The 25,850-nt window shown below is 33.3% G+C and overlaps 3 protein-coding genes across 3 annotated transcripts; all 3 read right to left on the minus strand.

The window, feature by feature from the left end:
• Positions 1 to 2,042: 2,042 nt before the first annotated feature.
• LOC130677405 (uncharacterized) lies at positions 2,043 to 4,659 on the minus strand. Its single transcript, XM_057484155.1, has 2 exons — positions 4,182 to 4,659; positions 2,043 to 4,117 (listed from the first exon to the last, which is right to left on the minus strand). Exons 1-2 carry the CDS (start codon positions 4,342 to 4,344, stop codon positions 2,910 to 2,912), a joined length of 1,371 nt encoding a protein of 456 aa, XP_057340138.1. The 5' UTR covers positions 4,345 to 4,659; the 3' UTR covers positions 2,043 to 2,909.
• An 8,940-nt stretch (positions 4,660 to 13,599) lies between these two features.
• On the minus strand, positions 13,600 to 15,922 carry LOC130677518 (uncharacterized). The gene is made up of 3 exons (XM_057484291.1): positions 15,643 to 15,922; positions 15,074 to 15,572; positions 13,600 to 15,005 (listed from the first exon to the last, which is right to left on the minus strand). The coding sequence occupies exons 1-3, from the start codon at positions 15,754 to 15,756 to the stop codon at positions 13,813 to 13,815; spliced, it is 1,806 nt and encodes a 601-aa protein (XP_057340274.1). The 5' UTR covers positions 15,757 to 15,922; the 3' UTR covers positions 13,600 to 13,812.
• Positions 15,923 to 18,323: 2,401 nt separating this feature from the next.
• On the minus strand, positions 18,324 to 20,756 carry LOC130677501 (uncharacterized). The gene is made up of 3 exons (XM_057484269.1): positions 20,543 to 20,756; positions 19,978 to 20,476; positions 18,324 to 19,914 (listed from the first exon to the last, which is right to left on the minus strand). Exons 1-3 carry the CDS (start codon positions 20,654 to 20,656, stop codon positions 18,722 to 18,724), a joined length of 1,806 nt encoding a protein of 601 aa, XP_057340252.1. The 5' UTR covers positions 20,657 to 20,756; the 3' UTR covers positions 18,324 to 18,721.
• Positions 20,757 to 25,850: the final 5,094 nt, after the last annotated feature.

Raw genomic sequence — 25,850 nt, forward strand, 5'->3', positions numbered from 1 at the left:
CCATAAATTTGTTCGAAATAGGACAAAAGTAAAGTGATCTTATGGTTGAAAGCCACAAAAAATAATAATTGGCTTAGGGGGGCCGCTCTGCCCCACCCTCCCCTATAATAAAATGTCAAAATAATTACCACGTTATTATAGAGCAAGTTCGAATGTGGTATGCTCTGTGTTGTCAATATTGTATTCTCACAACAAATAAATGCAATAAATAGTGAATCAACGATCAAAATATTCAGTTTCATATTTCAAAATTTATTTTACCAAAATTACATTTATATTTTACAATACCGTACAGATCGAAAGAATAATTAAAAATGGGTTTAACAAAAAATGTTCTCATACACAGATCACTGGAAAGAAAAAAAAATCTAAATGATAATAATAACAATAATTTTGAAATTCGTTTGATTTAAAAAAAAAAAAACAATTTTTCAATGAACAATAGATAACAACGATACTTAAATGCTCCGCAAAAATGATAAAAACACCTCGAGGGACAATTGCTTACTAAAGGGACAGTCAGCACGTCAGCTGATAATGCAGCCACGCAATGTACGTAGTATTTTAATCGATTTCTTTGTAATTGAGCCCTGTATATTGTTATAAACTCAATAATAGAAATAATAATATTTTTTTGTACGTAAACTGACCGACACTTTGTAATATCTACGATGAAATTTAATCTGTAATTTTGACGGAACTAAAAAAATTAACTTATAACAATGGGCCCGAGTCGCAAAGTTTGAGCATTATTTCAGGCTCAATTTACTGCTAGCCAACAGATGAAACAAATAAAAAGTGGCTGTTTAAAATACATTATAACATGAGTCTGAATTCAGACCGAAAAGTCGTCATACTTTACTTTTCAGGACCTTCAGGCTAAAATTAAGCTTGAAAATAAAATCAATTAGCGAGGCTATTCAGTTCAACTTTAGCGTCAAATCAGGCTCTTCAGCTTAAAAATAGTTTAAAATTAAGGCTTTTCAGGTTGATGTTAAGTTCCCCAGGTAAAGAAACAATAAATTTTTTTGGCCGACATTCAGTTGGAGGCAAGGATTTATACTGTTATTATTGTTATTATTATTATTATTATTATTATTTTATTTGATTAAACAAAATAGAAATGATTGAAATGATTGAATTGCCCAGAAAAAACGAATCATACATAGTCATGTATAGAAATTGGAAATATATGGTCGTCTATGATCGAATAAGACCATATTTAATTAAATAAAAAAAAAAAAATACAGATTGTTTTGTTCAGTTCTTAATTTTTTGTTCAATCACGTTGGTTATGTAGGGACTTTTAGATATGCGAATAAATGAATTTCTAATCGAATTAGAAATTTTTGATTCAGAGAAAAAATGCCACACTTATCAACGACCGTACACGCATTAGTGGGATTCGAACCCGGGACCCTACGTACGAAAGACTGACGCTTTAGAAACTGGGCTACGCAACAGACAGTGACTACCGAATGCAGTTGTACCCTACACAAGATCGAAAGAATACATTCATTTTTACACACGGAAAAAAATTTTTTGTGACCACAAGATATCCCATACAGGAGCTGCCAGAGTTGAACAACGGGCCCCTACTTGGCCCAGCACTGGGGAACCTAGCTTTGGCACACCTATATTGGCCCAGGCTTGGGCCAGGACTGGGTAACCTACCCTTGGCCGTCCAATGGCAACCTAGACTTGGGCCAAGACTGGGTAACCTAGCCTTGGCCGTTACAATGATTACCCGGGCTTGGGCCAAGACTGGGTAACCTAGCCTTGGCCGTCCAATGGCAACCCAGACTTGGGCCAAGACTGGGTAACCTAGCCTTGGCCATCCAATGGCAAGCCAGGCTTGGGCCAAGACTGGGTAACCTAGTCTTGGCCGTCCAATGGCAACCCAGACTTACGCCAAGACTGGGTAACCTAGCCTTGCCCATCCAATGGCAAGCCAGGCTTGGGCCAGGACTGGGTAACCTAGCCTTGGCCGTTACAATGATTACCCGGGCTTGGGCCAAGGTAGGATTACCCAAGTTTGGATATACCCATGGTTTATACAAGTAGATCATATAAATGTACCAGTTCAACGTTAGTAGGTTCGTCCAGTAGCTACCGTTCGGACCCAGTAATCAGAAGGACGGCAGTTCGCGCCCAGAGTCCAGCAGAATTTCCACCGAGTTTTTTTCACATCATTTACCTCCCTTAAATAATTAAAACGTTAATGATCATGAATTCTACGAGGTTAATAATAATAAATTTTTTTTAATTAAATTTATTCGTTTCCTGGAAGCCTGGGCCAGGTCTGGCAACCAAGCATGGGCCAGGTCTGGTAACCAAGCATGGGCCAGGTGTGGCAACCAGGCTTGGCCCGAGATTATCATTCCAGGCTTCTACCAAAGCTGGGCCAAGACTGGCTTACAAGCCTGGCCCAAGGTTCTACAAAGTTGGGCCAAGTCTGGGCCAAGCTTGGGCCCGTGGTACTTTCCTCTCTGGGATATTATTATAATAAACATCATGTGTTCTCATAACAAATCGACTTCTTAATTACGACACTAATTCATTTGTTACTATAATAAATTGATTTATTACCGTAAGCTAATCATGTTTGTCATTATAACAAAATCTTTCGTTATCCCGTCTTTTGTTATCAGAACGAAATTCGTATTTTCCGTGCAGTCATATCAATCTGTTCAGCTTGAATTCATGCTTAAAAAATTATTAAGTGGTAGGTTGTTCAGGTTACAAATAAGTTCAAAGTGTAAGCTAATTTCAAGCTGAACAACCTAATAGCTTTATTTTATTGCCTACTAACTACAAACAAATACATAATGTATCATGTAAACACGTTCAAGATTTTGTGTTACTCTCGAAGGTTAAAAATTCACGCAATCCCAGATAAATATCAACAACTAATCGCAATAAATGTAATAACCGTAGTAGAATTCGAAAATGGAAACAATTATGGTGAACAACAAACAAATTCCTAATATAATAAAAGCAAAGTCGATATCTTTAAATTCGATTGGACGATATTGCGCTTCAGTCAAAAAAGATTCTTTCAAATGCAATTTTTTCAGCGGTTCTAAGAACTCTTTACGATCCCAAAAATTAGTTACTCCAGTTTCCAAAAGCCTACGTATATCGATATCAACTACTTTTTTCAGTGGCCAATCGTATCGTTCTAAAAAAATTACAAGTGGACGAGCTACAACCGGGGAAACGTGCAATGTAAGGTTTCTATCTGCGGCTTGTAATAAACGTGGAATAGCTGCAACACAGCCTGCATTCGGATCATCAAGAGCATGCTGCATGCAATCAATAGTAGTATCGGCAGTATGCGTTTTGTCCCGTAAAAATTTAGACCAACCATCAGTCAATTTAAAAGCTGACCGTTGTAAATAAATTTTATATTCTAATTCCTGTAAGTCAGAAAGACTATCAACAGTTATGCGTTCAGGTTGCGTTAAGAATGCAGCCAAATGGCCTTGAAATGTTGCATTGATAATCAATATCAGTAATAAAACGCCGAAAAAGTATATTCTGATTGGAAAAGTAATTAACGGTATATCTGTACTTGCGCTGAGAGCCATTTTTAGAACTTCTGCAGAAGCTTCTACGAAATTTTTCTTGTAATAAATAGTTATCAAAAGTGATGTCATTACAAGAACGAGACTGGACAGTAATATAACACCCATACTGTAAAAGCGACAAATTTTTTCAAAGGTAGTCAGAAATTGACGATGTTGTGTCAATATCACAAGCTCTAAATCAATTGCTGGATACGCATGTGAGACATTGTAATTGGCCCCCGCAGTATGACCGCTTAAAGCAATATCGTATGAACCGTCTATTAAACCTTTTACGTAACCTATCTCTTTAGCGGGTACTGGAGCACCCAGCAAATCGAAATAAATAAGCGGTGTTACATTTATGTGTGAAAAAATTGTTGTAAATATGTTGGTTAGATACGGGCTGAATCTGCCTCGCATTGTCGTTGTATTATATACTTTTTTAGGGTTCAATTCTCTATGTGTTGTGGAGTTTGCAACAGCGTTTATATTGTAGCCATCAAGTTTCTTCGTTTTGTCGAAAAACAAACTCTCACAATATTCGTGATCTATAAAACAAAACTCATTCTATTTCTTATTTAATTTTGTGATTAGTGTTGTGATTAAAGTTACCTTCCGAGTATGGTTGACTGTAAAGTGTCCATGGATCATCAGATTCCTTGTTCCCAATTTTCACTTCTGTCCATGGTTTCGGTGCTCTATTGGTGAAAGGGTTGAACATGTAAATCATCAAATCATTTTTGGTACACAAGTAAAATGAAGATAATAAATTCATTTCCCATAAGACTTGAAGAGATGTTTGGGCATTTTTACACGAGTTTGTTCCCAAATCCACCGCAATGAAAATGGATTCTATACTCCACCATTGCGATGACTTTAATTGTTCGAGAATAGATTTTAGTTTTTGCGGCGAATCTCCTGGCAATATATAGCTGGGGTATGCCGGTAGAAATAGGGGTTTGGGTGGTTTTGATTGGAAATCTTTATTGATCAGTATAACTGATGGTGATAACTCTGATTCCTCTAAAGCCTCATATATGATGCCACTGAATTGATTATCAGGTATTATAGGATTCGTATGGTTCAAAAAACAATTTGCAAATAATTTTTTCTATAGTAAAATTTTGAAATATATTAGTAACAATAATTATAGTAAAATTTTGAAATAATTACCACATTATTGTAGAGCAAGTTGGAGTATGGTATACTCTGTGTTTTAAATATTGTATTCTGACAATAAACAAATGCAATGAATACTGAGCTGACGATCAAAATAATCTGTTTCATAGTTTTAAATGTATTTACTAAAATTACATTTATATTTTAAAATAACATTAAAATTAGATTGATAATCATATTTGTATTTAAAAAAAATATTCTTATATAGATCACTGTAGAGGAAAAAAAATCTCGATAATAATAATTTTGAAATATGTTTATTTTAGATAAAAAATTTTGCAGCGAATAATAGAAAAAAAACGATGCTTGAAAGTTCCGCAGAAATGATAAAAACACCGCGAGGGACAATTGCTGACTAAAGTAGAAATCAACACGACAGTTGATAATGCAACCATGCAATGTAATATTTTAATCGATTTGTTTGTAATTGTCGATGGCATGTTGTAAATTTAATGATAGGAATAATAATGCTTCTTTTGTATACGTACACAGACCACCACTTTTTAATGTTTATGATAAAATTAAACTGTAATTTTGATGGCACCAAAAAATGATGTTAGAAATAGATCAGCATCGATTATGAACTAAACTAATTTTTCTTTGATTAAACCTCCATCCGTCTCGCGATTTCGCTACTCTTCGCTTGTCGCGCCACGACGTTCCGTCGCCATGTATTTAATATTGCCGTGTTGCCAAGTATCATAACTGGATAACTTCTTCATTGATAAGGATATCTAAATGTGATCCTGATAAGGAGCTTGTAAGGTTTGCCCGATTAAGGCAAACCATGTATTAACCTTTTGACGGCGAAGTCGGACAAAATCGTACCCGCGGCGTCAAAGTGGGGATAGCCTCAGCATGCGCTCACAGTCCCCACTACCTCAGTTTACGAGACTCAATCTCGGTCATTACCGAAATTCACTCATGTGGTGGATTCCTTTAGTGCCCTTTCATATGTTATTCTAATGTTTTCAGTGATTTTTTTTAATTATTTTAAATACAATAAATTATTTCAAATTTTAAAAGAAAATCAAATTCAACCCTCTTTTTTTTTAAATTATGAATTGCTCATAATTTTGTTTCTGTTTAAATTTATATCTTTAATTGTGAGGACTTCATCATACGTACGGTACTGCTCGCCAGAGCTCACGGATACACACTAACGCAGATACGCACCGCCCGCTTGACAGGCCACAAAGTGGGGCAATGCTCAAAAGCGTTAAAGGGTTAACCTGATAAGATCCTCATAGTACTTCAGAAAAATCAAGAAAAAATTGTAGTCGGAACGGATTAGAGTGTAAGTATTGATTTTATTTATTTACAGCAGAACAATACCGAATAATTTTTCAGCTGAAGTAACTGAAGGGATCCACTTAAGTGATAATTATACCAATGTTGAAATAAAACTGATCATTGGGAACTGATGACTAGATTTGACTAGACTTATCGTTAGGCTTGCTCGTGTTAATAGTAAAGAAGCTTTGGATGTAGAGTAGAGACCTCGCAAAGCGTCATCAGTCCATTACTCTACTAGTCTACTTTGGATAGTAGTCAGGGCCTAAGTCCTGGTGCAAATTTTTGCAGGCCCTTTTCACAAAAAATGTCAATGACGTCGAGCTACCTCACTGCTGTCTGTAATTAAATTAAAATTTGCTCTAACGGGCCTCTGACAGGACTCCGGTGACTGAAGAGTGTCAAATAACATACAATTATCATCATCGATGGCCGTAGAATAATTTAGATTTTCACGCCCGATTTTCAACACAAAGTCAAAAACGCACTGTTACAAGAAAAGGGTTTTTTCAAATCATTCTACGATTTGAATCATATCTTGCTTTATGACTTTTGTGATGTTTTTAAGCGATTTTAGATGTTTACGATTTATCTTGCATGCAGGACAAAATACTTTTTGTTTGATAGTATTTATTTATTCGACTCATTATTATAATAAAATGTTCAAAGCTTTCACACATCTGTTACAATCAATGAACATTTGGTAATAAAAATAAATTTCAAAATAATTTTTGTAGTTCAGTTAACCACTCACAATTCTGTTTGCTTTTTAAAAATAAATTTGTCAAAAAAAGAAAATGTTAAAAATAGATACTTTTATCATTTTACCAAAAATATTTTTGGTAAAATTATGTTCAACCATTTGAAATTTCTTCAAAATAATGGAGAACTGTGATATTAGGGTTACAATCGATTTTTAAAGAAAATAATTTCGGATGCTACTTTTAAATCCGCTAATTGTAATTAAGAATCCTAGTTTATTTTAGTCTCTACCAACTTCATGCATACATAATTTATCGTGCAAACACACAAACGATTCAGTGTTACACGCAATGGCTAAAAATGTAAAATCACGCAATGTCAAATTAATATCAGTAACTAATTGCAATATACATAATATCCATAGTAGAATTCAAAAATAAAAACAATTATGGTTATCAATAAACAGATTCCCGATATGATAAAAGCAAATTCTATATCTTTAAATCGTATTGGACGATAACGCGCTTCAGTCAATAAGGATTCTTTTAAATGCAATTTCTCTAGCGGTTCTAAAAACGTTTTATGATCCCAAAAATCAAATATCCCAGTTTCCATAAGGCCCCAAAAAGCATTATCAGATTTTTTTTTTAGTGGTCAATCGTCGCGTTCCAAAAAAAATAGCAGTGAACGAGCTACAACCGGTGAAATATGTAATGAATCATTTTTATTCGCGGCCGTTAATAAATATGGGACGTATCCAATACAACCTACGTTAGGATCATCAAGAACGTGTTGTATGCACTCAATAGAAGTTTCAATAGTATGCACTCTGTCCCTTAAGAATTTGGACCAACCGTCAGTCAATTTAACAGCTGACGGTGGTAAATAAATTTTGTATTTTAATTCTTGTAAATCAAAAAGACTATCGACAGTTATGCGTTCGGGTTTTGTTAGAAATGATGCCATGTGGCCTTGAAATGTTGCATTGATAATCAATATCAGTAGAAAGACTCCAAAGAAGTATATTCTGATTGGAAAAGTAATTAACGGTATATCTGTACTTGCGCTGAGAGCCATTTTTAGAACTTCTGCGGAAGCTTCTATGAAATTTCGCTTGTAATAAATAGTTATTAATAGTGATGTCATTGCAAGAACGAGACTAGACAATAATACAACACCGATGCTGTAAAAGCGACAAATTTTTTCGAACGGAGATAAAAATTTACGATGTTGAGTCAATATTACGAGCTCTAAATCATCTAGTGGATACGAATATGACACATTGTAATCATTTTCCGCAAAGTGCGGGAACCAAGCGAAATCGTAAGATCCGTTTATTAAACCTTTGACATAACCTATTTCTTTAGAAGATGCTGGCGCGCCGGGCAAGTCGAAATACATAAGCGGCGTAACATTCATGTGAGAAACAAACATTGTAAATTCTTCAAATAGCAGTTTGTGCAGTTTGTCTTGCATAGTCGTCATATTGTATACTTTATTAGGCTCCCACTTTCTGTTCGGCAATGCAGTGGTGACGAAATTTATTTTGTAGCCGACAAGTTTCTTCGTTTTGTCGAAAAATAAACTCTTTTGGAATTCTTGATCTACAAAACAAAATCCATTAGATCTCGCTTCTATTAAATTTTTTAATTAATATTGAGACTAAAGTTATATACCTTCTGAATATGGTTGGCTATAGAGTGTCCACGGATCATCGGATTCCTTGATATCCATTTTTACTTCTGTCCATGATTCCGGTGCTCTATTGGTGAAAGGGTTGAACGTGTATATCATCAAATCATTTGTGGTACACACGTAAAATGAAGATAACAAATTCATTTCCCATAAGACTTGGAGAGATGTGTGGGAATTTTTACACGAGTTTGTTCCCAAATCCACCGCAATGAAAATGGATTCTATACTCCACCAGTGCGATGACTTCAATTCTTTGAGAATAGATTTCAATTTCTGCGGCGAATCTTCTGGCAATATATAGCTGGGGTATGCCGGTAGAAATAGTGGTTTAGAAGATATTGATTGGAAATCTTCATTGATCAGCATTACTGATGGTGATAACTGTGATCCCTCTAAGGCTTCATATATGATGTCACTGAATTGTTTATCAGATATTATAGGATTTGTATGGTTCAGAAAACAAGTACCAAGTAATTTTTTCTGTAATGCAATATCTCAGCTGTAATTTATAAATAACGTAGAAGTAGTATTTATAATATGTAATACTTACGAGATGATCATCAATTGAACTTGAGTATTGTGTAGTCTGGATTTTAAATGTTGTATGTTCACAGAAAACGATTGCACTCAACACTGAGCTAATGATCAAAATAACTAGTTTCATATTCAAAATTTTTCAATAGATCGACACGATTAATAATTATTTAAATTTGTTAAAAAACAAATGATAATCATTTTTTAATTTATTCAATTATAAATATAAATACTGCTTTGGATTTTGAATGCTTCACAAAAATGATGGAAACACTTTACTGAATCATCACCTACTGAAGTAGAAATAGACACGTGAGGTGACACTTTCCACTCAATTTTATATTTCAATCCATTGTATTTTACTTAACGAATGCGTGTTGAAGTAAAATCAATTGTGAAAATAATGATAACAAACACGGTAATTATAAATACAATAATAATTGTCATATATGGGAAGGACAGGGGCAAGACGGATCAATATTCTCTGTACCTCATTCTTTACACAAATCCTAGTAGAAAAAATTTGCCATTTGTATGTTTTTCGGGAGCTAAATGGTTCACCGGAGGAAATTTACTGACCAGGGCAAGTTGGACTATTACTTTTTGGTTAATTTAGAATATAATTCATTGTAAAATAAATAATGTTTATCATCTTCCAATGACATTGATAAGAATCGGAAACTCGAATATAAAAATATATATTTATTTATTCAACACAAGATTATAATGAAATATACAGAGTTATCACACTTCTAAGGTATAATTCATAAAAATGCGATAATAAAAATAAATAGCCGAGTCATTTTTGTTGTTTAGTTAATTATTACTAATTTTTTGTCCGTTTTGGAATAAATTTTCAATTTCTTCTCTAGAAAAATATTATCAAAAGCACTTACTTTTATTATCAAGCTAACACAAAAATTTTTAGTAAAATTATTTTCAGGTGCCTGAAATTTCTTCAAATTAATTATAAACGGCAAAATTACTATTACAATTAATAAAAAAAAAATCTTGGTTTTCGAATTTAGATTTGTCAATCGCCTGATGACTCATCCTAGTTTCACTTGGCTTCTTTTAATTGCATGTGTACATAATACATCGCGTAAACACACACACGATTTAGTGCTACTCTCAAAGCAGAAAATATGTAAAATCACGAAATGTTACATAAATATTAATAACTAATCGCAATAAATGTAATATCCATAGTAGACTTCAAAAATGAACAAAATTGTTGCGAGCAACAAACAGATCACAAATATAATAAAAGCAAATTCTATATCTCGAAATTGTATGGGACGATAACGCGCTTCAGTCAGTAATAATTCTTTCGAATGTAATTTTTCTAACGGATCTATAGATGATTGATGATCCCAAAAATCATATATCCCAAATTCTGCGTATTTCCAGAGAACGTCATCAACTTTTTTTTTTAATTGCCAATCGTCTCGAATCAGGAGTATATCCATAATACGATCTATTACCGGTGAGATATGCAAAGAATCATTATTATCCGCGATCGCTAATAGACGATTGGTGTCTCCAATACAAGCAACATTAGGATCATTCAGAACGCGCTGTGTGCAATCGATACTATGTTCAGCGTTTATATAACGTTTCATAAAAATAGACGATTTCAAAGCTATACGAGGTATATAAATCTTATACTTTAATTCGTGTGAACTAGTCAAACTATCAACGGTTATACGTTCGGGTTTTGTTAGAAATGACGCTATGTGGCCTTGAAATGTTGCATTGATAATTAATATCAGTAATAAAACGCCGAAAAAGTAGATTCTGATTGGAAAAGTGATAAGCGGTATGTTTATACTAGAGCTGAGAGCCATTCTCAGAACTTCTGTAGAAGCCTCTACAAAATTTCGTTTGTAATAAATAGTTATCAATAGTGATGTCATTGCAAGAACGAGACTAGAGAGTAATATAACACCGATGCTGTAATAGCGACGAATTTTTTCGAACGGAGTTAAAAATTTACGATGTTGGGTCAATATTGCAATTCCTAAATCATTAATGGGATATGTATTTGAAACATTGTAATCATCTCCGACATAGCGCCTACTTAAAGATATATCGTAAGATTTGTTTAGTAAGCCTTTAACAAAACCGATTTCTTTGGAGGACACTGGTGCACCGGGTAAATCAAAATAAATCAGTGGCGTTACATTCATGTAGGAAAACATTGATGTAAACAATTGATTTTGAATTAATGCAAGTTTATCTTGCATAGTCGTTAAATTGTAAATTTTATTTGGCTCCCACGTTCTGTTCCACAAAGTATTTGCGACAGCATTTATTTTGTAGCCGTCAAGTTTCTTTGTTTTGTCGAAAAATAAGCTCTCACGGAATTCTTGATCTATAGAATTAAATCCATTAGATCTGTTATTTAATTTTGTAATTAATATTGTGACCAAAGTTACCTTCTGAATATGGTTGGCTATAGAGTGTCCACGGATCATTAGATTCCTTGATATCCATTTTTACTTCTGTCCATGATTCCGGTGCTCTATTGGTAAAAGGGTTGAACATGTAAATCATCAAATCATTTTTGATACACACGTAAAATGAAGACAACAAATTCATATCCCATAAGATTTGAAGTGATGTTAGGGCATTTTTGCACGAGTTTGGTCCAAGATTGAGAGCCATGTAAATGGGTTCTGTACTCCACCATGGCGATGACTTTAACTGATTGAGAATAGATTTTAGTTTCTGCGGCGAATCTCCTGACAATATATAGCTGGGGTATGCCGGTAGAAATAGAGGTTTGGGAAGTTTCGATCCGAGATCTTCATTGATTAGCAGGACTGATGTTGATAGTTGTGATTCCTCTATGGCTTCATAAATCATTTCATTGAACTTTTCATCGGTTATTATAGGATTTGTATGATTCAAAAAACAAGTTCTAAGTAATTTTTTCTGTAATAAAATTTTTTACCTGTCATGTATAAATACCATATTGGTTATATTTATAATATGAAATACTTACCAGTTGATCTCCAATTGAACTTGAGTATCGTGTAGTGTGGGTTTTCAATATTTGATTTTCACAAAAAACGAATGCACTCAGCATTGAGCTGATGATCAAAATAACTGGTTTCATATTTAAATTTTTTTTTTAAAATTCGCACTATTAATTATTACAATAATTTGTCGGAAATGATGATGATCATTATTCTTAATCAAAAGAGAATACTGCTGCGAATTGTCAAAACAAACGATCTTTGAAAGCTTCACAAAAATGATGGAAACACTTTACTGAATCATCACCTACTGAAGTAGAGATAAACACGTCAAGTAATACTTTTCATTTCATTTTATGTTTCAATACATTCTATTTTATTTAACGAATGCGTGTGAAGTAAAATCAATAGTGGAAATAATGATAACAAACAGGGTAATTATAAATACAACAACAATCCTCATATACATAGGAAGGAAAGGGGCAAGACGGATCCATATTCTCTGTAGTCTCTTTTCACCAAAAAATTCGAAGGAAAAAATTTGCCATTTTTACGTTTATCAGGCGCTAATTATTTTACCGGTACAAATTCACCACCGAGATAAGTTGAACTTTGATCTTTCTGTTAATGCAGAATAAAACCAAATATAAAATAATCAGTGTGAATCATCTACACTGAAAAAAAATAATCGCTACCCTGGCGGATCTAATATTACGGTAGGTCTACGGTAGTATTACGGTAGCTTTACCGTAACTTACGGTAGTTCTAGCGTAAAATTACGGTAGAAATACCGTAAGTTACGGTAGGACTACCGTTACGGTAGACTACGGTAGGGTTACGGTAGAACTACGGTAAGATATGGTATGTTACGGTATGTTACCCTCGTACCGTAATCTACGGTAACTTACCGTAATTCTACCGTAATATTGGGTCCGCCAGGGTAACTGCTAGTGATTATTACACTGTAAAAAATCACTAGGGTAAGTCCAAGCGGTGTAGGTGTTAAAATTATCGGTGTTAAATTTACCCCCGAAGGCGGTGTGAAAATAACCCCGCTACCGGTGTAGATATTCTATACTGGTGTTAAAATATTTTATTTTGTGAATATTTTTACTTACTTGAACACTATACTTGTTAATAAATGATATTTTTTATTAATTTTTATAAAGAACTGACTTTTTTTGTGTTTTATAATCGTTAAAGTTAATACTCCAAGCAGATGCACTTTACTCTGCTTTTACACCGGCATCACTCCGCTTTTACACCGATTTTACTTCGCTTTTACACCGGTTACCCCTATTTAACACCGGTATTTTTAACACCGGTGTATTACTCCTCCTACACCGGTGTAATTTCATTTTTACACCGGGCGGAGTTAAAACGAGTCCATTTTTAACACCGCTCTTTTTACAGTGTATTTTAGTGTACAAATATTATTTATAGAGGTCGAAAAACACAAATGAAAGTACCAGTTTCAAATACCTAGAATTCATTTTTGTATGAAGCATGAGACACATTTTATTTGATAGTATTTATTTATTTGACTCAATATTATGAACAATCATACAAAGTTGTCACACATCTAAGACAAAAAAAAATCTCTGGTAAAATTATTTTCAGGCACCTGAAGCTTATTGAAAATGAATATTAACTGATAAATTACTATTTCAATTCATTTTTGAAAACAAAATTCCAGTTTTCATTTCTATACCCGCCAATTGTCTGCGCTTCCTAGGTTACCTTGGCTTATTTTAGTTGCATGCGTACATAACGTATCGTGTGAACAAACACACAATTTATAGTGTTACACTCGAAGGTTAAAAATCGTAAATCAGATAATGTCACATAAACGTTAATAATTAATCGCAATATACATAATATCCATAATAGATTTCGAAAGTGAAAACAATTGTCGCGGGCACCAAACAGATTCCAAATATTATAAAAGCAAAATCTACATCCTCAAATTTAATTGGACGATAACGTGCTTCGGTCAACAATGATTCTTTGGAATGCAATTTTTTTAACGGATCTATACTTAATTTATGATCCCAAAAATCATGCAGCCCGAATTCTGCATGTTTCCGTAGAATGTCATTACCTTTATTTCTTAACGGCCAATCGTCGCGAATTAAGATCACAGGCATGAAGCGATCTATTATCGGTGAGATATGCAAAGAATCATTATTATCCGCGATCGCTAATAGACGATTTGTGTCTCCAATACAAGCTACATTGGGATCGTCCAGAACGCGCTGTGTGCAATCGATACTAGGCTCAACATTGATCTTACGTTTCATAAAAATTGAAGATTTCAAAGCTATACGAGGTATGTAAAGCTTGTACCCTAATTCGTGTAAACTGGTCAAACTATCAACGGTTATACGTTCAGGTTTTGTTAGAAATAATGCTATGTGTCCTTGAAATGTCGCATTGATGATTAATATTAGTAATAAAATGCCGAAAAAGTATATTCTGATTGGAAAAGTAATTAACGGTATTTCTATACTGGCACTGAGAGCCATTCTCAGAACTTCTGTCGAAGCCTCTACAAAATTTCGTTTGTAATAAATAGTTATCAATAGTGATGTCATTGCAAGGACGAGACTAGAGAGCAGTATAACACCTGTGCTATAATACCGATTGATTTTTTCAAAGGGAGTTAAGAATTTACGATGTTGAGTCAATATCACGAGTCCTACATCTCTCATCAGAAACATATATGAAACATTGTAATCATCTCCCACGGGGCGCGGAGAAAAAGCAATATCATAGGATCCGTTTATTAGACCTTTTACAAAACCGATTTCTTTGGAGGATACTGGCGCACCTGGTAAATCGAAATAAATCAGTGGCGTTACATTCATGTAGGAACACATTGATGTGAACAAATGATTCTGAATTGATGCAAGTTTGTCTTGCATAGTCGTTAGATTATAAATTTTATTAGGCTTCCACGTTCTGTTCCGCACAGTATTCGCGACAGCATTTATCTTGTAGCCGGCAAGTTTCTTCGTTTTGTCGAAAAATAAACTCTTTTGGAATTCTTGGTCTACAAAACAAAATCCATTAGATCTCGCTTCTATTCAATTTTGTAATTAATATTGTGATTAAAGTTACCTTCTGAATATGGTTGGCTATAGAGTGTCCACGGATCATCGGATTCTTTGTTCTTAATTTCTACTTCTGTCCATAATTCCGGTGCTCTATTGGTGAAAGGGTTGAACATGTAAATCATCAAATCGTTTTTGATACACACGTAAAATGAAGATAACAAATTCATTTCCCATAAGACTTGAAGAGATGTTTGGGCATTTTTACACGAGTTTGTTCCCAAATCCACCGAAATGAAAATGGATTCTATACTCCACCATTGCGATGACTTTAATTGTGTGAGAATAGATTTTAGTTTTGGCGGCGAATTTCCTGATAATATATAGCTGGGGTATGCCGGTAGAAATAGTGGTTTGGGTGGTTTTGATTGGAAATCTTCATTGATCAGCATTACTGATGGTGATAACTGTGATCCCTCTAAGGCTTCATATATGATGTCACTAAATTGTTCATCAGATATTATAGGATTCGTATGGTTCAGAAAACAGGTTCCAAGTAATTTTTTCTGTAATGCAGTATTCCAACTGTAATTTATACATAACCTAGAAGTAGTATTCATAATATGAAATACTTACGAGATGATCATTAATTGAACTTGAGTATTGTGTAGTCTGGGTTTTAAATATTTTATTTTCACAGAAAACGAATGCACTCAGTACTGCGCAGATGATCAAAATAACTGGTTTCATGTTTAAAATTTTTTCACACGATCTGTGCTCTATTAAAAATTACGTTAGTATGTTGGAAATAATAATAATTTTTCTCAATAAAAAGTAAATACTGCTTCGAACCGTAAAAATGAACGACCTTTGAAAGCTTTACAAAAATGATGAAAACACTTTTTAGTCTCATCACCTACTGAAGTACAGATAGACACGTCAAGTGATACTTTACACTTTATGTTTCAATCCATTGTATTTTATTCAACGAATGCGTGTTGCAGTAAAATCAATAGTAATAATAATGATAACAAACCCGGTAATTATAAATATAAAAACAATCATCATATATAGGTAGGAAAGGGGCAAGATGGGTCCGTAATCTCTGTAGAATCATCTTTTCAAATATCCTATAAAAAAAGTTCTATTTCTATGGTTGTCAAAAGCTGATTCGTTTACCAATGCAAATTCTCCGACCAGGGTAAGTTGGACTTTTACCTTTCTGTTATTTCAGAATAATACTAAATATAAAATAAACAGTGTGAATCATCTACACTGAAAAAAGAGCCATCCGGCCTTACCCGGAATATGGAAGGTAGATTTCTTATGTAAATACAATAGAGCTACAAAAGTGTAATTAATACTTATTTTGTAAGCTTAAACATGGATTTCAAGGAAATGAGTTATGCCTTATCATTTAGAAGTTATTAGAAGACTAAGCTGCAAAAATAAGATTTTTTTATTTTTTGTGAAATTTTCGATATCATCAAATTGTTAGAAAAGATGTTTAAAAAAATCAAGTATTACAGTGAAAATTAAAGCTAATCGTCCAAATTTTGAGATTTTTGTACAGAATTGAGTTATTATTTTCGGTTCAAAAGTTATTTAAGGATAAAGCCAGAAAATTCATTTTTATGAAAATCAAAAAAAATTTCAAACACCCACAACTTCCAAACTAAACGTCCGATTGGGCTCATCTTCGAACTTGACCAAGGTAATCGTCCATTGAATAAGTCTATAAAATTTCATTAAAATCCGTTAAGAATTGCGGGCTCTATCGTGATAACAAGGCGCATTATATCATATATACCTATATATATATTAGAACGGTTCAAAAAAATCGACAATTTTTTTTTTTTCAAAACCCGCAGTGAAATATCTTCCTAGTCATAAAAAAAGAAGTCTGTGAAAACGAGAGCTCTTAATATCAATTTTGAAAGGTCGCTCATCGTATATTTTTTATTTTACGTTTAAATAACATGGAAAAAAATACTTTTTCAGTTTGGAATTTTTCACCATGGCAATGGCTGATTATTCGAATAAGCCCAGCATATATTTTTGTAGGGAATTTAACGCTCTACAAAAAAAGTCTCTTATCATTTTTCGACAAATCCATCTGTTCAAAAGTTATTGGATCTCGAAGTCAAGTAAGAGTAAATTTTGAGATCTTTTTACTTTTCCGGCAAAACAATCATACTTATTATAAAATGTCATCAAATCATTTTTGTAGACAATTTTTTTTCACTGCGGGTTTTAAAAAAAAAAAAATAGTTGATTTTTTTGAACCGGTCTAATATATATATATATATATATATATATATATATATATATATATATATATATATATATATATATATATATATATGTCGAATTACCAGTTGAGGTATTAATGAGACTCGGGTCTACGCCGTTATCTTTGCCACTCATCTTATTTATTAAACAATTTAACGAACACACACAGGTAATTACTACTCACAAATATCGTATACACTAAACAATAAGATTACAAGCAATAATATCAGTATCGGACAACTACACAATATTAAAGTATCCGAGAAAATATCAAAGATTACAAAATATCAAATATTACACAATATTAAATACACAAATTATTACAAGCGATTAGTTTACTAGAGAATAACAACTATTGAAAATATTCTAGTTACTGTTGTAAAATGTATACGGCGGTAAAATTAAAATCGAAACGAATACACGATCGGTCGGATAGCAATGTTGTCCGTTCCTTTGCTCAATTAGAACTAACTCTCTGTACCCAATATTCTTGAGTCCCTGAATCGACCAAAACTATATCTCAGGTAATTTTACAAACTCGTACAATTACTTCCATATGTTTAAAAACTCATTATACCGAAAATATTGCTATCTCTCGATCGTGTCTACGTTGGATGCCCAGACGGGCTCCTTCGACTTAAGTCTACCGTCATAAACGTAAATATGAAAACTAACAAAATCTTAAGCGGATTAAATTGTAAAATATTTTTACTAAGTTTTTATTGTCTAAAAACAAACTCAATATAGTTGGGACTTTCCCAAGTCTCAGGAAAAACCCAAGTATTATTTTATCTCCGACATATATATATATATATATATATATATATATATATATATATATATATATATACATACATACATACATAAATCTATAAACTTTTGAGTAAATAGTCTTTTTTGACTATACTAGGTAAAATAAGATAAATGGTGGCAAAATTCTTTGATAATTCTAACATAAGACCCATTGCAATAGTCCGATTTCTAAAGAAATCTACCTAAAAATAAACACTAACTGCTAGCGAGTATTTTCTGTAGCAGCTAGCGATCGCGTTTTTCAGTGTACAAATATTATTTATGCAAATCGAAACCACAGATAAGAATACCCATTTTAAATAACTAGAATTCATTTTTTTATGAATAATGAAATATGTTTCATTTGATAGTATTTATTTTTTTACTCGATATTGCAATTAAATATACAAAGTTAACACACATTTAAGACAAACTGCTAAATAACTATTACAATTCATTTTCGAAAATAAAAAATTTTGATTTTTATTTTTGGATTCGTCAATTGTCTGACGCATCCTAGTTTAACTTGTCTTCTTCTATTTGCGGACGTACATAATGCACACACAATTGGTAGTGTTACACTCGAAGGTTACAAATAGTAAATCAGACAATGTCACACAAATGTTAATAATTAATCGCAATATATATAATATCCATAATAGATCTCAAAAATGAAAACAATTGCCGCAGGCACCAAACAAATTCCAAATATTATAAAAGCAAAATCTACATCCTCAAATTTAATTGGACGATAACGCGCTTCGGTTAATAATAATTCTTTCGACTGTAGTTTTAGTAACGGATCTACATTTAATTGACGACTCCAAAAACAATGCAGCCCGAATTCTGCGTGTTTCCGTAGAATGTCATCACCTTTATTTTTTAACGGCCAATCGTCGCGAATCAGGACTACAGCCATAAAACGATCTATTACCGGTGAGACATGCAAAGAGTCATTATTATTCGCGAGCGCTAATAAATGAGTTAAGTATCCAATACAAGCTACATTAGGATCGTCCAGAACGCGCTGTGTGCAATCGATACTAGTTTCAGCATTTATATTACGTTTCATAAAAATAGACGATTTCAAAGCAATGCGAGGTATATAAATCTTGTACCCTAATTCGTGTAAACTAGTCAAACTATCAACGGTTATACGTTCAGGTTTTGTTAGGAATGACGCTATGTGTCCTTGAAATGTCGCGTTGATAATTAATATCAGTAATAAAACTCCAAAGAAGTATATTCTGATTGGAAAAGTAATTAACGGTATATCTGTACTTGCGCTGAGAGCCATTCTCAGAACTTCTGTAGAAGCCACTACGAAATTTCGTTTGTAATAAATAGTTATCAATAGCGATGTCATCGCAAGAACGAGACTGGAGAGCAATATAACACCGATGCTGTAATAGCGACAAATTTTTTCGAACGGAGTTAAAAATTTACGGTGTTGAGTCAATATCGAAAGTCCTACATCCTTCATTAAAAACATATATGAAACATTGTAATCATCTCCCACGGGGCGCGCAGCCAAAGCAATATCATAGGATCCGTTTATTAAACCTTTTACAAAACCGATTTCTTTGGAGGATACTGGGGCACCTGGTAAATCGAAATAAATCAGTGGCGTTACATTCATGCCGGAAAAAATTGATGGAAACAAATGATTTTGAACTGGTGAAAGTTTGTCTTTTATAGTCGTAAGATTGTAAATTTTATGAGGCTCCCACGTTCTGTTGTGCAAAGTATTCGCGACAGCATTTATTTTGTAGCCATCAAGTTTCTTCGTTTTGTCGAAAAACAAGCTCTCACAGAATTCTTGATCTATAAAACAAATCTATTACATCTCTTGTTTAATTTTGTATTTAATATTGTGACTAAAGTTACCTTCCGAATACGTTTGGCTGTAAAGTGTCCACGTATCATCGGATGCTTTGTTCCCAATCTCTACTTCTGTCCATAATTTCGGTACTCTATTGGTGAAAGGGTTGAACATGTAAATCATCAAATCATTTTTGGTACACACGTAAAATGAAGATAACAAATTCATTTCCCATAAGACTTGAAGAGATGTGTGGGAATTTTTACACGAGTTTGTTCCCAAATCCACCGCAATGAAAATGGATTCTGTACTCCACCATTGCGATGACTTTAATTGTTTAAGAATAGATTTCAGTTTGTGCGGTGAATCTCCTGGCAATATATAGGTCGGGTATGTCGGTAGAAATAATGGTTTGGGTGGTTTGGATTGAAAATCTTCGTTGATCAGCATGACTGACGGTGATAGCTGTGATTCTTCTATGGCTTCATAAATCATTGTATTGAACTTTTCATCAATTATTATAGGATTTGTATGATTCAAAAAACAAGTTCTAAGCAGTTTTTTCTGTAATGCAATATTTTAACTTTTTATAATGAAATTTTAGTAATATTTATAGAATGAAATACTTACGAGATTATCATCAATCGAATTGGAATGTTGCATGGTCTGGGTTTCAAATATTTTATTTTCACAGAAAACGAATGCACTCAGCACTGAGCTGATAATTAAAATAACCGGTTTCATATTTAAAATTTGTTACTAGATTCACACTATTAATAATTATTTAAATTTGTTGAAAATGTTAACAATAATTATTTCTTATAATATTTAATTAAAAAATAAAGACTGCTGCCAATTGTCAAAATGAACGATCTTCGAAAGCTTCGCGAAAATGATGGGAACACTTTACAGGCTCATCACCAACTGAAGTAGAAATATACATGTCAGGTGATACTTTTCTCTTAACTTTATTTTTCAATCCATTGTTTTTTCATTTAACGAATGCGTGTTGAAGTAAAATCAATAGTAAAAATAATGATAGCGATCAGGGTAATTATACATACAATAATAATTCTCATATATGGGAAAAATGGGGCAAAACGGATCCTTATGTCTGTGGCCCCTCTCCTAAAAGTTCCATGTTTATGTTTGTTGGGAGTTCAATAGTATTTTTAAATTCATATCAGATCAAGATCGATTTTTAACTTTCCTTTGTTATGATTCATTACAAAATTTTATCTTACATCTACAGGGAATATTATTACATTTTTTACAAGTGAATCAGTTTTCATTTCTATACATAATTTTAATAATTAAATTCATTTTAAAATTTCGTACAGTTACAAAGTCAAATCAAAATTTTTCAACGAATAGTAAGAAATAGATCTTCCAGTTACTTTTCTTTACGATAAACTTATCATACAGACACTTAGATGAAGTATCATTCAAACGGCTTTCACAGAGAATAAAAAATAAAAGGTGTATAGATTAACTGCACCATCTTTTTTCGAAAGTTCATTTTTATAAATTGCAACCAGAGTTGGCCAATTTCATTCTCAATTTGCTATCAATATTTAACCTGCTGGTAAATCCTGTAAATATTTTATGCAACGAAAAAAAAATTATACACGCAGTAGAAAACTGTATGAAAATTTTATGAAGGCTCATTAACTTATGTCAAGGTTTCAAAAAAATCTATAATATAAAATATATAAACATTACATGCATAACCAAAATTTACATAAAAATCATATTGAATGTGATGATAATTACGATTCTCAATCAAAATTGAATACTACTTCGAATTATCGAAACAAACGATCTTTGAATGCTTTACAAGAATGATGGAAACACTTTACTGAATCATCACCTTTTGAAGTAGAGATAGACACGTCGAGATAATTTCCACTTTATTTTTCAATACATTGTAATTTAACATTCTATTCACCGAATGCGTGTTAAAGTAAAGTCAATAGTGAAAATAATGATGACAAACACGGTAATTATAAATACAATCACAATCCTCATATATATAGGAAGAAAAGGGGCACGATGAATCCATATTCTCTGTAGTCTCTTGTCACAAAAAATTCGAAGAAAAAAGTTTGCCATTTTTACGTTTGTCAGGAGCTAATTATTTTACCGGTGCAAATTCACCGACCGAGATAAGTTGGACTTTGATCTTTCTGTTAATTCAGAATACAACTAAATTATAAATAATCAGTGTGAATCATCTACACTGAAAAAAATAAATGCTAACTGCTAGTGATTATTATTCTAGTGAACAAATATTATTTATAGAGGTCGAAGAACGCAAATGAGTGTACCAATTTCATATACCTAGAATTCATTTTTGTATGAAGCATGAAATACATTTTATTTGATAGTATTTATTCATTTGACTCAATATTATGAACGAATATACAAAGTTGTCACACATCCAAGATGAAACAAATCTCTAGTTAAATTATTTTTGGGCACCGGAAACTTATTCAAAATAATTAGAAACTGCTAAATTACAATTACCATTCATTTTTAAAAACAAAATTTCGGATCTCATTGTTATATCCACTAATTGTCTGACGCTTCCTAGTTTACCTTGGCTTCTTTCAGTTGCATTCGTACATAATGTATCGTGTGAACACACACACGAGTTAGTGTTACACTCGAAGGTTGAAAATAGTAAATCAGACAATGTTACACAAATATTGATGATTAATCGCAATATATATAATATCCATAATAGACTTCAAAAATAAAAACAATTGTCGCGGGAACCAAACAGATTCCCAATATTATAAAAGCAAAATCTATATCCTCAAATTTAATGGGACGGTATCGCGCTTCGGTCAAAAATAATTCTTTGGAATGTAGTTTTATTAACGGATCTATACTTAATTGATGATCCCAAAAATTATACAGCCCAAATTCGGCGTGTTTCCGTAGAATGTCGTTACCTTTATTTTTTATCGGCCAATCGTCGCGAATCAGGAGCGCAGCCGTCAGGTGATCTATTACCGGTGAGATATGCAAAGAATCATGATTATCCGCAATCGCTAATAAATGATTTACGTATCCAATACAAGCTACATTAGAATCGTTCAGCACGCGCTGTGAACAATCGATACTAAGGTCAGCTATTATCTTACGTTCCATAAAAGTAAACGATTTCACAGCTATACGGGGTATATAAATCTTGTACCCTAATTCGAGTAAACTGGTCAAACTATCAACGGTTATACGTTCGGGTTTTGTTAGAAATGATGCTATGTGTCCTTGAAATGTCGCGTTGATAATTAATATCAGTAATAAAACTCCAAAGAAGTATATTCTGATTGGAAAAGTAATTAACGGTATGTTTATACTGGCACTGAGAGCCATTCTCAGAACTTCTGTTGAAGCCTCTATGAAATTTCGTTTGTAATAAATAGTTATCAATAGCGATGTCATCGCAAGAACGAGACTGGAGAGCAATATAACACCGATGCTGTAATAGCGACGAATTTTTTCGAACGGAGTTAAAAATTTACGATGTTGAGTCAATATCGCGAGGTTTAAATCTCGCATTAGAAACATATACGAAACATTGTAATCATCTCCCACGGGGCGCGTAGCCATAGTAATATCATAGGATCCGTTCATTAAACCTTTTACAAAACCGATTTCTTTGGAGGATACTGCCGCACCTGGTAAATCGAAATAAATCAGTGGCGTTACATTCATGCAGGAAAAAATTGATGTAAACATTGGAATTTGAAACGGTGTAACTTTGTCTTTGATAGTCGTCAGAATGTAAATCCTATTCGGCTCCCACGTTTTGTTTCGCAAAGTATTTGTGACAGCATTTATTTTGTAGCCGTCAAGTTTCTTCGTTTTGTCGAAAAACAAGCTCTGACGGAATTCTTGATCTATAAAACGAAATCCGTTAGATCTATTATTTAATTTTGTAATTAATGTTGTGATTAAAATTACCTTCCGAGTACGGTTGACCATAGAGTGTCCACGGATCATCGGGTTCTTTGTTCTTAATTTCTACTTCTGTCCATGATTTCGGTGCTCTATTGGTGAGAGGGTTGAACATGTATACCATCAAATCATTTTTTGCACACACGTAAAATGAAGATAACAAATTCATTTCCCATAAGACTTGAAGAGATGCTTGGGCATTTTCGCACGAGTTTGGTCCAAGATTGAGAGCCATGTAAATTGATTCTATACTCCACCATTGTGATGACTATAATTGTTTAAGAATAGATTTCAGTTTCTGCGGCGAATCTCCTGACAATATATAGCTGGGGTATGCCGGTAGAAATAGGGGTTAGGGCGGTTTTGATTGAAAATCTTCATTGATCAGTATAACTGATGGAGATAACTCTGATTCCTCTAAGGCGTCATATATCATGTCACTGATTTGTTTATCAGATATTATAGGATTTGTATGGTTCAGATAACAGTTTCCAAGTAATTTTTTCTATGGTAAAATTTCGAAATAAATTAATGACAATAATTACACCGGCACACAAAAAAAAAAATTGTCTGTACACCGGGCGCCACCTATCAACGGGCATGTTTTTCGACCCGCTGAATCCGAATTTCAGTCAGTTTAGGCCGTCCAGCCTTCAATTTTTAGTAAATTGCAAAAAACCCCAGAAAATAGCGAAATTTCGATGTTTTGGCAAGAAAAAAAACTTTAGAGATCTAAGGCAGGCATAATTTTCATGTATTTTGATCTGTTAAATACTAATTTCGATCGTACTTTGATCATAAACTTTTTTAATTCTAAAAAAATTGTAAAAAATCATCAATAACTGCAAAAATAAAAAAAAAATGAGATTATCTTGGTATAAAAAATTTTGTGGACCTGGATTGACGAAGATTTTCATGTAATTTAATCTGCTTGATCTGATTCTGCAATAAATTTGGTACATAGTCCCCTCAAACATTTATAAAACTGCAAAAATCCGATAAAATAGCAGAAAATTTCTTCTGAAAAAATGGAAAAAAAACTTTTAAACACAATTAAATAAATTTCGTGTATTTTTTATTTCTAAAATTCAAGATCAAGATCCAACAATGTACACAAATCGGATTTTTAACGGTTTTTCGAGGGTATTGTACTGTTTTATTCTCAAATGATCTACGACGTGGATACCTCTTTTTCCACCTTTTCCTTTATTTAGTAAAAATTTGCCATCGTGTTGGGATTTTAACTTTTTTGATGTGCAGACTTCAATTTATTGCATAATCGCTTGTACTTGCAACCAGGGCACCTCCTCGGGGTGACGCTGGGCAACAGAACCACTTGACAGAGTCCCTGGGTTAACGGCGTGTGTGCCGTCATGGCAGGTACAAGTGATGAGTATTTTACGATGCAGAGATTCGGAAACCCAGTATCGGCGTCTGGTCAGGGTGAGAAAGCAGGCCCGCAGGCGTCGTCATTCAGCGACTGCAGCTCCTCAGTAATGGGAAACTTGGCTACTGGAGAGTATACTATTACAAGAAGCAATTCCCATCTATGCAATAAGAGTCCTGATCTATTTTGTTACGTTTGTGGGGAGTTTGAGCTGGTAAAAAACCGCAGAACGTTTTCAGATAGATTAAAACGAAATTATGAAGAATGCTTTTGCATTTAAATTACAAATTTGGATTCTGCCTAGGTCCCACACTTTGCTTGTGGTCGATGTAATATTATGTTGATACGATGGAAAAAAACCAAAAACAGAGAAAACTTGAAATTTACAATTCCCATGATCTGGATTTCACCAACTAATTCGCATAACTGTTACTTCTGTATGACTGAAATTGCCGGTTTTACTTCGTCGAATAGAAGTAAAATACAGTACGCCAATGTTTCATCAGTTGTTAAGCCACAGAAAACAGTTATTGTTGATGAAACCGAAGCTCTTGAAGAGATGGAAGTAGAAAACGAAGAAGTGCC

Source organism: Microplitis mediator, chromosome 11 (assembly GCF_029852145.1).
Source record: "Microplitis mediator isolate UGA2020A chromosome 11, iyMicMedi2.1, whole genome shotgun sequence".
NCBI lineage: Eukaryota > Metazoa > Arthropoda > Insecta > Hymenoptera > Braconidae > Microplitis > Microplitis mediator.